General features: G+C 38.8%; 1 protein-coding gene across 1 annotated transcript in view; it reads right to left on the reverse strand.

Annotated features, from left to right (window-relative positions):
* The window catches only part of AHRR (aryl hydrocarbon receptor repressor), a 63,141-nt gene that overhangs the window by 15,972 nt on the left and 31,712 nt on the right, over positions 1 to 15,457 (reverse strand). The window contains exon 3 of the mRNA XM_066327751.1: positions 10,466 to 10,566. Within this exon, the coding sequence (XP_066183848.1) occupies positions 10,466 to 10,566 (101 nt within the window). The remainder of the gene's footprint in view (positions 1 to 10,465; positions 10,567 to 15,457) is intronic.

A 15,457-nucleotide genomic window follows, 5' to 3' on the forward strand; every position in this document is an offset into this window, starting at 1 on the left:
TGTTCATGTCTTATGAATATCAGGAGGAAAATGCAGACAGTTAATTGTATCTTCTGTCTTAAACTGCATTGTTTAGTGAATCAGTATTTCTTTCCACTGATGTGTTTAGGACTCATAGTTGCCCTTCTCAAAAATCCCTCTGAATCCCTAAGGTTGTCTTTATAAACTAAGAAAAAAGAAAAAAAGAAAAAAATTAACTCTTACAGAGCCCAGAAATAAAAAACAGCATAAAAGACTATTCAGAAATTCCATATCTGGTGACATCAGAATATGGCCTTTGCTCAACAAGTAACAGTATCTCTTAGCCCTCTGGACTCTTACATATTTCTCTGGTATCTACAAAGCAACTTCAAAAGGAATATTTCTGTGAGTAAGCACTATTTCATGCAAAGGAGAGTGGCAGAATTGTTTAAGCATTCAGTTTTGATCAAGGGTTTGCGTGTACAGATTAAATTTCAGGCAAAAGAAACAAAACAGAAGACAAATTTCCATCATTTGAGCCAGGGAAGGAAGTACTAGCTGAAGTCTACAGACATGGAGTTATATATGAAGCTTTTTTGAGAGAAAGCATTCAATCTGATAAACTGGTTTTCATAGAGAGCAGAAATGTTTATTTTTAAATACAGAGAAATACGTATATATGACCATTATGCCCTTTTCACTCCTCCTGTCACCCCAGATAAAACAAAGTTCATGTTCCTGCCTGTGTCCTTGACTCTGGATATCACTTCAGGGTTCTTTCGGTATGGAAATTCAGCACCTAGTGCTGCCCGACGACGATCAACATTTTCAATGATCATTTACAATGCCAGACAGATTTGAGCCCTTCCATTTACTGTCAGAGGGAACAGCTGAGCCATCTGAAAGGCACAAGTGATTGTGAATCATTCAGCTGGTGAAATTTCTTATTATTCCATTTTATAATATCCCATCACTTCCATGAAGGAATTAGGGAAACCTTGGAGATGCTTGTTTATATACATGTCTTCAGTCTAACAAGGGACTGGAACACTGTGGCTCGTCAAGAGGCAGCAGTCAAAACTGGCCTCCTGGAAATCAGTTAGGAAAATGTAAGTCATTGGGCTCCGGTAATTGTGAGCTATAAACTTTCAAGAAAACATAGTAGTTCCCTGGAGGGTGAGATTGCAATGTGTGCACACATGTAAACACATTTTAAACCATGGTGATGTTTTTTATATGCTTGATATGTAATAAGTATTGGACACAACCAAGAACAAATTTGCCTTTGAAGTTGTTTTGAATGCACGATGCAAGATTGTAAATGCAGTTTTTCTTCCATTATACATTCCTTCCCAGCTAAGCTTCTGTAACAAAGCTTGCTTAGTCTGTGTCAAGTCCTTCAGACAGGGCCTCTCTTTGTTAACATATACAGAAGTTGCTGGTTCCCAGTGAACCTGGCGCCTCAAAACCAACTACTCTGTTCAAGATGGGGCTGAGAAACAAGGGCTGAGGCATCAGCTGACTTTATTTGTGTAGAAAGTTGTTGTGGTGCATACTAGAAAGAGATGCATCCCCATTAAATCCCATTTTTTCCACAAGTACTAGGCACTGGAAGAGAGAATACAGACCGTGCTTCCAGAGAGAAGCAATACTGATGACTAATAGCTTAAAGACAGGTTAGGGAAGGTTTTGTTGATGCAAAAGTAAATTCATGGGTGATACCAAACACTTCCATACAAATTTGTTATATGGCATGCTTGTTTAGAATAAAATATTCTCACAAAAAATTGACTTCTATTGATGACAATGTTTGGTGGATTTTTTCAGGTCTAGTTGTAGAAATTTCATTATTCATTTCTTTGCATTACCGTTTAGTAATTCATATGGGAAGCAAGAATATGAATGCTACCTGAGGTTAATGGATAGTATAGAAGTACTGAAGACTACTTAAAATAATATTAATTCTAAAATTGTTGGGGCAAAGCACATTTTATTTATTAATTCATAGATATAGGTATGATGCTTGCTAGAGAGTTAATGAGTATGTGGATGAGTAACACGTCCTTTACCTTAGCAATTATCATGAAGGGATACTAAATTACAACATAATCGTTATATCAATTTCTTTAGCCTCCTCATTAATAATGATGTTGAATTTAAATTGTGCTCTATTAGTAATGGAACCCTCCTGTCAATGCTCTTTCACAAATACTATGCCCTGGACTGCACTTGGAAATAGAAACCATCTTTATATTGATTCATGCAGTTTCTCATTTCACTTCCTTAAAAGCAGATGTTGTATTCACAGATGGAAGCAAAGCTGGGGCAATATCATATCTTCAGTGCAAGTTCAGCTCTTCGTCCTTTCTGAATTCTGCAGCTGCTCTGAGCTTTTCAGTCTTCTCTTCAACAATTTCAATATAGAAAATGCGAGCCTGATTAATTCCATTTGAGAAGACTCAAAATGAAGCATTAATTGCTCACTAGTCTGCACTTGTAATAACAAATTTAGTTAGGTAGACTTTGAAATAACAAATGTAGTAAGATTAGGCATTATCTTTCACAGAAATAACTTACTGAAAAGAGTCTCAAATAATATTTATCCAACATGTTGGACAATTAGACATATGTAAGTACCAAATGTCTGGATTTTTTTCAGTGTTATTTACATGTAAGTGCATCAAGTCCTGAAGAGAGGAAGCCGTCATAATATTCCATCCACAGCTGACTTTTATTTGTACTTGCAAACTGTTAATGAGGATGAATGGCAGACATCTCTTTCTGTAAGGAATCAAAACCTGAAAGAGACAATGTTGCAGCCTGTATACTGAAAACAGAATGTTATGTCCTAATTTCAGAGCACTGTTTTTCTGTGTATTTAGCACTATATATCACTTTTTCTAACATGAAACTATTTCAGGGAGTGTGGAGAAGAGCAAAACAATCTGTATTTCACATTCTGTTCAATAATATATGCTAATCCAGCCTCTTGAAATACTATTTCAGGTCAGTAGAATTTTCAAGGAGAGTGGCATTCCTGAAACTGACTCTCGGAACAGTTTTACTTAGCAGATTATCACTTTATGTATGTTTTGTGTCCTGTAAGTATCCTGTATCAAACACACTCTATCCCATTCTGACAGCAGGGGTGAATCCTGCTGTAAAGGCATTGTGCTGACCCAGAGAGGCAGGCAATACTTTCTCTAACTGAGATATCAAGTGATGACAGTGAGGAGAGGAGTAAGGATAGAAAGTTAGAGACAACTCCTCTAAGCAGCAGCAACGACTGCAAATTTTAGTCTGCATTATAGACTAAATGAATCCTTCCCCAAGTCTTTTGTGCAAGCCCCTGCTTTGGTTTGAGAATTTAAGTTTCATTAAGTAAAGGAGACAAATAGTGAAAGTGGAATGTATTCGATATTTGTAGTAAAATATGTAGGGGATTTTTTTGAAATCTCCAAAACAAAATCACTACAAATTTCCAAAAGTTCTCAAGACTGGACACAGTCTAGCCTGGACTTGCTTTCTTGCTCATCACTTCATCTTATTGAGAAGATAGCAAGGCTGCAGCTCATGAGATTTTCTGAATTGAGAATGAGGAATATACTGAAGGCAAGTGTAATCTGTGAATATGGTTTAGGCTGCCCATTTATAATTTCACTTCAGCCAGTTGAAGACACATTAAACTATGTAGGATTGCAATTATTTAAAGTGTATTTCTGTTTCTTCTGTGTTTCGGGGTGTTTTTTTGCCATACATGACTATGCCATCTTCAAAAATGCTTCCTGAAAAACAAATGCAGAAATTGGTATAAAATGAACGATGTGTTATGAGCGCCTTTGTTGCCTTGTTGAATGCAAGAAGTCAGTTCTCGTAGCAGACTAAGTCCTCGTGCATCTGTATCATGCAGGGCTCAGATACAGATACCAAACCTATTGGCTGGTGGAAATAGTTGCCAAGGATTGGCTCTGAAGTCAGTGAGAGGAAAAAACCTAACAGAGTTGAAACAGGAGAATATGTTTTGTTGAGGAGGAAGTTATGTGGCCACTGGACGGTCTCCAAGAGGCACTGAAATAGCCTGAGCAGAAACAGAGGAAGCGGCTGTGAAAAGTGAGCTCGGGTGGAGTTGGCTGTGATGAACAGTCTGGAGACAGCTACAACAGCCTGAAATTCAGAGCTGCATCCGTGCCCAAAGCTTATTGATTCTTCACCTTAACACTATGTGTGGATAGCTGTTCTGTTCCCTGCTACAACTAAAATTTCTCAGCTAGCTCTCCTCATATGACAGCAAGTTTGCCTGTCTCCTGACAGACAAATGGAAGACACTTTTCCTGATGCCAGCACCAACCAGAGGATGATAGCTGTTCTCCTCACCACACACCTGCACTGACTGCCCTCTCCTCCTGCTCTGTCATGCTGAATATAGGCTGCTTGTCCTCATTTTCCAACCCACTCCCAGCATGCTCCCTCTAAATTATAATCTGTAATTTTGTGTTGCAGAAGCTAAATACTAACTCTCATCAGCCCAACATATCACGAAATCTGAAAAGAAGCACTTACTGGCATTTTCCCTTTCGCAAAAAGGCTCCACACAAGCCTCTACAGAAGTACCTATTTTTCCTCTTCAAATCCCTCCATAAAACTCTTGCAAAAGTCCTGGCAAAAGTGAAGCTTCTCAGACATTATGTGTTGGCAATTGTGGTTACCATTTTGTTCATTGTTTCCACACAGTTTTGCCCATCAAAATCCATCTTCTATCACTTTTCTCGTAATTAGGCTGAAAATCCAAAGGGAGGGGATAACATGATTTTGTTTTTCTCTGTGCCCCTTTCAAGTAGGATGGTGCCACCTCCTATATTTCAGAACCCTCCGCAGCATGACAGTATCATGATTGTTGCAGTTGTAACAGTAGCACTAGGGACTGGATCAGAGAGCAAATGGAATTTAGCAGTCACGGCTTTTCTATCCAGATTTGTTGGAGAAGAAGAAGAAAAAATATAAAAAGAAAAAAAAAATAAGGAATAAGCAAGAACATTAGTTATTTGTTTAAAGGGCAACAGAGAGGATGTTTTTTGCACAGAACTGTGGCCATGCCAAATTTCAAGTCTGGATTTTAGAAATATGCCTATTTGAAAAGAAAGGAAAAAAAGGGACCAGGGCCTCTGAAGTGTTCCTTTGTGTTTTGCCTATGCCTGGCAAGAAAAAAGTGAATGTACGCATGTGATAAAATGGCACTCCTAACCCCATTTATGTTTTTTTTTTAATGGATAAGTTCTCTGTAAGTCATCCCAAGTGACTAATGTCACTTAATGTCAGCTTAAATCATGTCATCTAAATTACTGGGAGAAGGTTCATGTTTGAAAACAAAGGAAGGCAAAAGCGTTGATTGGGTAACTTTGAATGTTGTATTAACTGAAAAAAAAAAGACTAAGACTATGAGCTTTTTATGAGAATTTCCTATTTTGATGTTCTGGTTTTAAACCAGTAGATTAAGAAAATGAAGCACTGTGTCATCATCTATCAAGATTTACATTAGAAGGACTCTGCTAGGAGAGTGTCAACACTATTGGAAGCTAAAAAGGAACTCCAGATGAGAATAAACAAAAAATGTCTCTTTCTACCAGTTTTTTGATTCCTGAGATTTGTGCTATGGTCATAGATCCATATAATCTCCATGCATTTTGTTGGACTTGCAATTTGCCTTTTCAAGTTTAAATTAAAAAATAACAGGAAGAGGAAAAATCTCCTGCTCTCAGACTGAAATTCAAGCTGGAGTACCTTTTCAAGAGCACAGTTTTATCAAGAACTGATTACATAAATCAGTTTGGAAGGAGGAAGTGGAATTACACTAACAAGTTTAAAAAAATGACAGGAAACCAAGTGGGAAAAGGGTTTCCTATGTTATTTCCTTATGCAGAGTGAAGAACAGCACCAATAGGATGTTTTCTAATGTATCATTTTCCAACTCCCTTGGAATGAAACTTGAACTCTAGTTCAAGCTGTTAGTAGAGGCCACTGGGAGATAACTTTCAGTGCCAAAATGTGCACATTCATCTCTCCAAAGTAGCTCCAAAAAAGATTATTATTTGCATCCATTTGTAGGGTAGCAACATAATGTTAAATAATACACTTGAAACTTACACGTGCCAAATTCTAAGTCATTTGCTTACATTATGAATGTGACTTTCATTGGTTTTGATCAAGAAGACTTGGGGTCTATTTGATATTAAAGCTCTCAAGAAAAGACCTCATTCACTTCGGTGGGAGCTACCAAGTTAGAACCAGAATATCCAAACCTGTGATATGGAATTAAGAAATAGCCTATAAAGGACTTGTCTGGGTGACAAAGTGCCTGTTCTGTGTGATACAGGACCTACACCTCATTGTGCAGTAGCTTTGCACAGGCAGCCAATTCCAATCACATATGCTGCTGGTTCAGAAGCTAAATAACCTGAAGCGCCTTGCTAGTTTTGCTATTTATGACACAAATCAGCAAAATTCGTCTGCATTCTTTGGTGGAACAAAAGCATGCCTACAAAACATGGAAGCTCCGATTGAAAAACCCAACTTTATATGTTTAAGTAGCTAACATAATGAAGCTAAGATTATTAATATCAGTGGAGAATTATAATGGTTGCACCACCAAACCCAGCTTTCATGGTTTTGAAGCCATTAGTAATTTATTTATTTATTAAAGTAAAGGACCATATAATTGTGATTTTAAGATATTTAAGATGCCAGGCACCTCCAAATCTCTGTCTAAAAATTTAAATAAGTAGTAAGCCTCTCCAAATCCCTCTGCAGAACCCTCCTGCCCTCAAGCAGGCCAACACTCCCATCCAACTTTGTGTCTTGTGAGGCTGACCAAGGGTGCCCTTGATCCCCTTATCCAGGTCCTTGATAAAGGTATTAAATGGAATGTACAGTATTGCTAAATAGGAAATATCAGGACAGTCTTCTGAAGACTGGCATCTTCAATGCAGCCATGAAGAAAAACAGAAGACAAATCCACAGAAATTCTTGAGCCCTGAAGCCTTAATGGTAGCAGACTCATGGAAATCTGACCTTGAATTGTAAAAAGCATGGCTTGGAGCATCCTGAAAAACAACATGGATCTTCTTGGAAAGAGTCTGAGCAGCCAGTGAGCATGGAAATTACTAAAAGGCCACATCTGTCCTTTATCAATATTCATCAGTGAGAAGGGTGCTTGATAGAACCAGGCAGCCTTACTCCTCTAGCATCTGCTTGGGAACTGCCTGCATTGTCCATATTTCTTTATATTTAGTGTGATATTTTGGTTATAAAACACTGTTTTCACACCTGAAAAGAATTAGGTCCAATATATCTGGTGACAGAGATGCCATAAACCCTATGCTTCAGCCTACAAGAGCATAATAGAAGACCAACAGGCATAATGAAGAAAAAACAAAGTCCATGAAGGCACCTCTTTAGCAGCAAGGGTTGACACAGAAATTTGAGCATCAATTATTCTTCCATGACAAGCAGAAAAACTGCAGGAGCAACTGTGAAGTGGTCAATAAAGCCCAAGTGACAATTTTAGCAGGGCACTGATAGTGCACAAATGCTGGTTACTCAAGGAGCAGTGTTGGAGGTGATGATGGGATGATGCCCAATTATATCTCATTAGGAAAGCAAGTCCATATAGAGCCTCCCTCTTAACAGCAGGCATTTAATTCTTCCAGTGATCAGTGAATAGTATAACACATGACAGTTACACAGCCATTTGGGATGGGCAATTACCTGCGCCACAGTGTAGACTCTGAGTCTGGACTTAAGATTACGAGTGCAGCATAGCTGGGGGGAAGAGCAGGAGGTGGCTAACAGCCATGAGATGAATCCTGCAATCAAGGCTATTGCCTAGATACCCACCAGTGATTCATTATTTTTCCAAGTCACCATTTTATTGTGTCTCTCCACCCCATCACCCCATAAACTCTATCTGGACTTGTTGACTGCCAATACAACGTATTTTCCCCTTTTTCTGGTTTTGGGTTTGTCCCAGTGTTCCTTAAGTATTCACTAACAGGCTTCAGAAACTGAATGTGGCCCTTTTGTGCCAGAAGGCATGGGGCACAAGGGTTGCAAAACCACCTGTCTTGGAAAATATTAAAAGCTAAAAGAATCATTTAAAAAAGGTTAAAAATCATTACTGCAGTCAAATTGTTGGAATGTGAAGTCTCAAAGGACAATAAAGATTGCGAGAATAGGACATATTTTAAAAAAATCCTTAATAAAATTAGACTTTGGTTCTTAGACTCTTGTCTGTCTTCTCTTCAAAGGAAAACAAAGATGGCAAGCAAAGCTCTCTTATCCAGAAGAAATTATCTTAAAGCACCAAAAGAAATTATTTATTTAGATACCTGCTGTGCTCCCCTAAAAAGTCTTTGATAAACTAGTATCGTTGTTTGTTCTGTTATTGCTGATGAAAGCTATTTGATTATAGCTATAAAAAATCTCCATAAAATCTTAAATAAAAAACACATGTTGTGGCAGAAGCCTTTAGAAATAAAAAACATTTTAAACATATTTTGAAGACAGCCTAATTCCATTGTTTTCTTTCAAGCTGAAAGAAGAAATACTACATTGTTCCAAGACTCAAGAGTCCCAGATACACTATTTACGAGTAATTAGGTTCTTGTTATCCCATATTTCTCTCCATACATAAAGCCGAGTGACTATACCCACTAGGGAGACAAAAAAAAAAAAAGGCACTTATTCTTGATTTTCCATTAACATTGCACTCAGGAACGGTATTATTCGTGCATACTTTGGTGACTCAGATTATTCTGGTTTGTATTCTATAAAGCATCTAGGAGAGGTTGCACAGTGCAAGGTGTTGTCATGACATGGAAAGTGGCTTTCAACAGCTGAAAATCATCTTTTGAGAGCAAATAAAGTAGTCAGATTCATGAGTCAATGTACAAAGAACAGCAACCATGGTTTGCTTCTTCTTGGAAGGAATCAGAAATGTGAAATTTAGTTAAAAATCCCGCAGTTCCTAATAACCAACATGGTGAGTTTGGTTGAACAACATAAAAACCCACTTTTCTTCATGTGCCATAACCACTGAATGAGGATCCAAGCCAAACTCAGTACTCAGAAAATGTTCCCGACAAGCCCTAAGGAAAACTCACCCTCTTATTCTAGGTCAGACGTGCCCATAAATGAAGCCTGGCAAGTACCTTCATATTAACATGCACTTAATCATCCAGTTAATGATTCACTTTAAGTATGATCCAGAATAAAATATCTCTGCTGTATTCAGGGGGAATGTGACCCTGCAGTAAGCAGAGCATATTTAGCAATAGCAGTCTCTTATAACCTGCCCCAAATTGTGCGGCAGTGTTCTCTCCTTGTACTCACAGCAGTCAGTCTACTGTTTGAGGATGCTTAATGATTATAACTACACACAACAAAACATAGACTAATTATAGGAGACCCTCGTTAAAATTTATATACTCACCATATTTATCATTTATTATACACCCTGTATTCCCTTTTCATTGAGAATGGAAATGGCTACAGAATAACACCTGACAGCCAAACATCTTGTTTTGGCAGAATCAGTAACTAATCAGATGCCCCTTCAAAATCTAAAATTAAAAATTTTCTGAAATATTAAGAGGAAGGAAAGCAGGGTGCCAGTTTCCATTCCATAGAGTTGAGTAACTTATGGTATTGGATCTCAGACTAAAATATGTTTTAGTTTAACAGTATTCAGCAATTACTTGCTGGAGGCTACTATTTAATTTACATTTACACACATCTCAGGGCTGTCATTAAAACACATTTTTTATACCATGAATATTATCCTATCCAAAGCAACTGAGCATATGTACTCCTAATCACACAGGAATTTCCAAGGACCTCAGTGTATAAAAGGCATTATTACATCATGTGTTTGAAATGCAGATGTATCTGGGATGGACCGCTGGTTCACGGCAGTATTAATTCTTCCTTAAAATTAATGGATCTAATTCTCAGTAACAGCATGGCCCCTTTATGCTGCTCTGCCAATATAAAGTCAGCCTAAAGGGGATAAAAATACATAGAAGGGATAACTTTTGCTGACACAGTGTGTGTGCAGAATACAGAGTTGAGGAAGTAAGATAAACTAAAATATCCTAGAATATACTCAGCTCAGATCAGAAATCAGGAAAGTTCATGTTGACATCCTCAAAATATGGGCCAAGTAAAATAAACCTAAAGGAGAAAAAGACCTGTGACCTGGCCTGCTGGAGTTCACTGGTAAATTCAAGGATGCAAGCAAGGGTGCAAGGTGCAATTGCCCAAATGGACACTGACGGTGACTGTCACGACTGCCAGTTTTGCTCTTGCAAGAAGCCTTCACAAACATGGTTCTTGAAAGACTCCCACTAAGACTGACAGTTTGTTCAAAGCTGCCACAAATCATCAGCCCAAATACATCATCAAACTGAATAAATTACAGCCAGGAAAAAAACCCCAGCATTTTTTCACTCACTTCTAGTAGAAGTCCACCTTCTTGTACAGCAGTCTTGTTAGATATATTGTCTTCTTTTATCGTTTGGCCAACTTGCTTCTTAAAGTGCTTTTCTTGAATGGCTGTTAGAAAGAGGTATCATCAGTTTAGAAATCATAACGATTAGGGTCACAACTAAAATTCTTGAAAAAATTCAACATGCATTGAATTTAATTGGTGGTTACTGTCCTTGTGGTCTGGATCTCGGTTACTGACAACTTCCTTAACCTTTTTTTTTTTTTTTTTTATCCTTGTGCTGGAGATAGATACATATGTTACAGTCCAGATGTTTTTTATGTGAAATATCTATCACATTTTTTATTGAACATATTTTTTCCATTAGTCTACTCTACATAAAACAACAACCAAAACTCACAGGAAAGAAACAAAAGAAAGTTAGCAAGTTGTTTTGTTTATAAAAATATGTATTAAGACAATACAGAGAAATGTCTATATAGCTCTGAAGAGAAGGGAGTGAATAAGTTTCTAATTTCCAGTGCTGACCTCCTTGACATCAGATTAGTTTTGGTCTCACTTTACTCTGTTCATTCCTACAAGTTTCAGCCTGACTGTAAGATTCAAGGGAATATTCTTAAACTGTTTAATTTTTACACAGAGTTTTAAAGTTTGTTTTTACCAGGTCACTTGCTCCATGAAATTCATGAATAAATAGTTCTCATTACAGATTAAAATACCATATATTTTCCCTAATAATAGGGAAAAAATATTAAGCTTTCATGGTAAAAGCATGGTGAGTGGTAAAAGCTTTCATGGTAAAAGCTCACTCAGCTGGTGAGTGCTCTTCCTTCACATTGTTTGATCTCAAATATCTTTGAAGGCTCAAATTCTTCCTTATCAACATATCCCACAGAAAAATAGCTGAAATACAATCCCATTTCTGGGGATAATAAAGAATTTCTGAGAAGACTGGCATCTCTTGATTATTGGGCTTTGGCATCATCTAGGGAGTACAACAGGAACGTGTCTCTATCACTTGGTTAGTAAAAATTAAGTAATCTTTCACTCCAGAAAAGGGTCATACAAATATCCTGATAGCAAACAGGGATCTAGTTTTCTGTTTTTTCTCTTCTTGAGAGAATGAGAAAGGAGAGCATCCCAGTGACATTATCTGGGATGTCTGATACACATTTCCTCTTCCAGGCAAAGGGGAGTGGGAACAGACACAGCCAGAGATGGTTAACAGAACAAAAAACACCAATTGAAAAAAAAAAAACCCAAACCAACACTAAAAAAAAACCAAAAAACCCCAACAACAAGCCAACCAACCAAAAATAAAACCTCCCTGCCAAAAAAGGGGTTAGATGGCAGGAGTAGTTTGTATCAAGCTAGAATAAGAAGAGGAGAAAAACAGCAAGCCTCTAAAGCTTCTGAGCCCATGCAAGAGCTCCTTATTGATTTAACAGCCTCGTAAGGGACTGTTGCAGGATAGATGAGCATTTGACAACAAATGATGGCAACTCAGAATCACACCAACTGAATATTTGTGACAGGTTTTAGCTTACATTGTAAATATTTGCTGAAAGTGATAATGTCCATCATTACCCCAAAGCAATTATCTCAAATGTATAATTAGATGTCATAAATCCCTCCCCTGGGCATGGAAAAAAACACATCAAGAAAATCCCAGGCTGCTTTAAACAGGTCCCTTCCCATATTTTCCAGCCAAAACAGTTTTGGAATTTCAGACTTGCAAGCTAGTCTGCTGTGAATAGAATATAAAAATTGTTAAACTTGCATTTTCGTTTTGGTGTACATTTTAAGCTAATGGTTGATTTTAAGAAATGGTTTCTTTTTTTCCCCCCGATCACCTAGGCCTTCTGCTAGGCCTGTCTATAAGAACAGACACAGAAGACTGTGCTCATTTAGGTTGAAAAAGTGTCCCTTAAGATCATCAAGTCCAGCCACCAACCCAGCACTGCCAAGTCTGCCACTAAACCATGTCCCTAAGTGCCACATCCACACGTCTTTTAAATACCTCATCACAACAATTTTTAAAAGCTCAACCCCTATTCCAATGCCCTATTCCAGAGTTCCCCTCTTCAGAAAAGATGTTTTTGTAATTACTGACATGGTGGTTTGCGGTCTTTGCTCAGGTTAATAAACAGACAGGGAGGGGTGAGAGGAAACGAAGGTTTATTTCTTTGATGCGCTCTTTTGGTGTTGTGAAAATTCCATCCATTCAAACTTCATCATTAGTGGAAACTATTATTTTACCCAACTGAGCGGGCCAGAGCTCCCTGCCTGCTTGTTAGCCTTCAGGCTCATACAAACACAGCGGCAGAAGCACAAGAGATGTTTGTTCTGCAACTCGTCTGGCTACTATAAATTCCATCTCCAAATGGAAAGTATTTTAATGTTATTTTGCCAGTTAGAGTTACCCATATGTTAGGCCACACACATCCGTTTCATAGCCAACCCTTCTCACTGGCCTGACTGCAAGGAGACCCACTTCACCATCAAAGAAAGACAAATAACACCATCGCTGCAAGAAGTGAATGCTCCTCGGACATGGGAATGTTTGCTCCTTGCACCCAAGGCAGCAGAGCTGTCACTCACTGCTCACTCTCCTTCTGCCTCCCTGCGCTGGAAACACTTGATTAATCCACCTACGGCTGGGCTGATACTGCAGTGACACCTCAGAAGAGAGGTGCTGGTGATAGCCTCTCACCTAGAGAAAGCAGACCAAGACAGGCAGAAAATCACACAGATCCTGAAAGAAATGAGGAGGAGGAGGAAAAGCAAGACGTGACAGGCAGATGAGGGAAACTCGCAAGATGTTATCTGACTAGGCAGGAAAACAGGGAGAAGAAAACAGAACAGTCTAACAATACCCCTGTCACCACCAAGAATCATGAGAGAGAACAGGACAGCAAGAATTGGTTATGATGGGTGGCTTGATAGAAAAGACTGATGCCAAGACAGCTGTGATCAAGCTTAGACATCTCATAACATGGTGTCCCTCTGGAGCAACAACGAAGCCTATGATGATGGAAACAAATGAGAGCTTGAAGAATGCAGGAGTACTGTCTCTGGTAGGCAGGGAGGAGCAAATTGCGGAAAGCTGAAAAATAAAAACCAGCAAAGGGTGACTCAGTGACCTGAGGGGGAAATGGGCTGCTGGAGTTCCCACATATCAAGAATGGAGCAAGAGAAAAGCTGATACTGCAGGCAGTCTGATGAATGCTGCTAGTTGTAAAAAAAAAAAAAAAAAATAAATAAAATTGAGAGGTTTAGCTTTATGGAGCTTTGGACTACTTTCTGTGGGAGAGGCAACCCTTTTGGTGGTCAGCACCGGGTGCTCATCTACCAGGTTAAAAATCAGCAAACTGAAGAGGTGGAGAGTGGTAACACCAGAGACTGTTTTCTGTGCACAATGTATCGAGCCTGCACTTCCAGAACATGAAATAAAACAGAAGATGGAGCTGTTCTGCCAAAGAAGATGAATGAGCATATTGATACCATAGAATGATAAATACCAGAGATACATGTACCGAGGCTGACAGTTTTGCAAGGTCATGCGATCTAGTGTGCATGGTGCAATCCCATGCAACACTAAAAGCCAACAAGTCTGGAAATTCTGGGTCCTACAAAAGACAACACTGTGGAAATATACACGGAAAGGTGGCTAGGAAGAAAAAGAAGAGGGAGAAAAAAAAAGAAATCAAATGACCAATATAGTTTCCTGGAAGACAGGTCAAAGATCTGAGGATATTGCTTCACTTTCTAATCTGAAAGCAGTGAAAGGAGTGGAAAAAAAAAAAAATTGAGTTAGAATTGACAGTTAATTAATGGAGAAAAAAAGTCCAGAGAGCAGACTGTAAAATCGGCTGACTGAGTATGGGATGGTCTCAGATAGTGCTGTTGAGGCTTTCACAGCTGCACTCTCTCTGCCCAGAACAATGTAAAAGCCTGAGACTTCTTTTAAGCCTCCAGTTCTGATACAAGCATTGCTATCTGCATTTGCAAACACCTTGGCTTGAAAACCAAATCTGGAATATTGTAAAGAAGAGAAAAATTGCCTAACACAGTCTAGAGAAGCATTATGAAACTAGCCATTCCCTTTCCCCCAGAAATAACAGAACATTTATTCATTGCTGGTTACTCTTTAGTTCAAAGGGATGAAGATTCCAGGAGCCTCATAAAACCATACTTTTTAAACCCATGGGTTTAATTCTTTTACTATTTTTGTACCTCATGCTGCACAAGAGCAACCTTCATTTTTCAGAAAATAATCAGCAAAATTAGCTGCTAAGTTAGGCTGTGCAACAGACTAACACGGGGGCAAAGCGTACCCCAGCTGCCCCAGGTGCCTGCACCAAGCGACAGCACAGGCAAGAAATGAACAGTGAAAGAATACTGCTTCTGAACTGAACAACTTGCCTGGGTTCATTTGGGGTGCAGGAAGGGGACCATACAGTCTTCTTCAGTTTCAAGCCCTCCTACAAGGACTCCAGGTTCTCTCCAGTGATGCCCAGGGGATAAATTGTTTCTTAAAACAGGTGGATGAAAATACCCAAATCCAGACTGCAGGTTCAGAGATACTGCTTTAAGCATGCAAATCTTGGGTATTTGGTAACTGTTACTCGAAAGGAAGTGAGAACGGGGTCTCTCTTCCTGGATCTTCTAGCTGCAGGAAGAATCAGCTCTGCGTGTTACTCTGAATACTAAGAAAACAAAACAAATTGACTCGGAAACACTCAGTATGAGCAATTCTGCTTAACAAACCTAGAGCCATGAACTGCAATGGTCTGTTTCCTCTGGCTGCGTTACAGAGAACACCGAGTGACAATTAGGATGGGGTCATTAGATGAACACTGAAATTAAAAAATATACAGCGTAAGGAGCAGTTGTTATACATTGCCAAACAAGGTGGAAGGGACGTTTGCACTCTGAAAGGTGGCAACGCACAGGTTGTGCAAATGCTTTGGGAAAGAAATCAGCACCAAAATGCAT

This window comes from Sylvia atricapilla, chromosome 1 (assembly GCF_009819655.1).
Source record: "Sylvia atricapilla isolate bSylAtr1 chromosome 1, bSylAtr1.pri, whole genome shotgun sequence".
Classification (NCBI taxonomy): Eukaryota; Metazoa; Chordata; class Aves; order Passeriformes; family Sylviidae; genus Sylvia; species Sylvia atricapilla.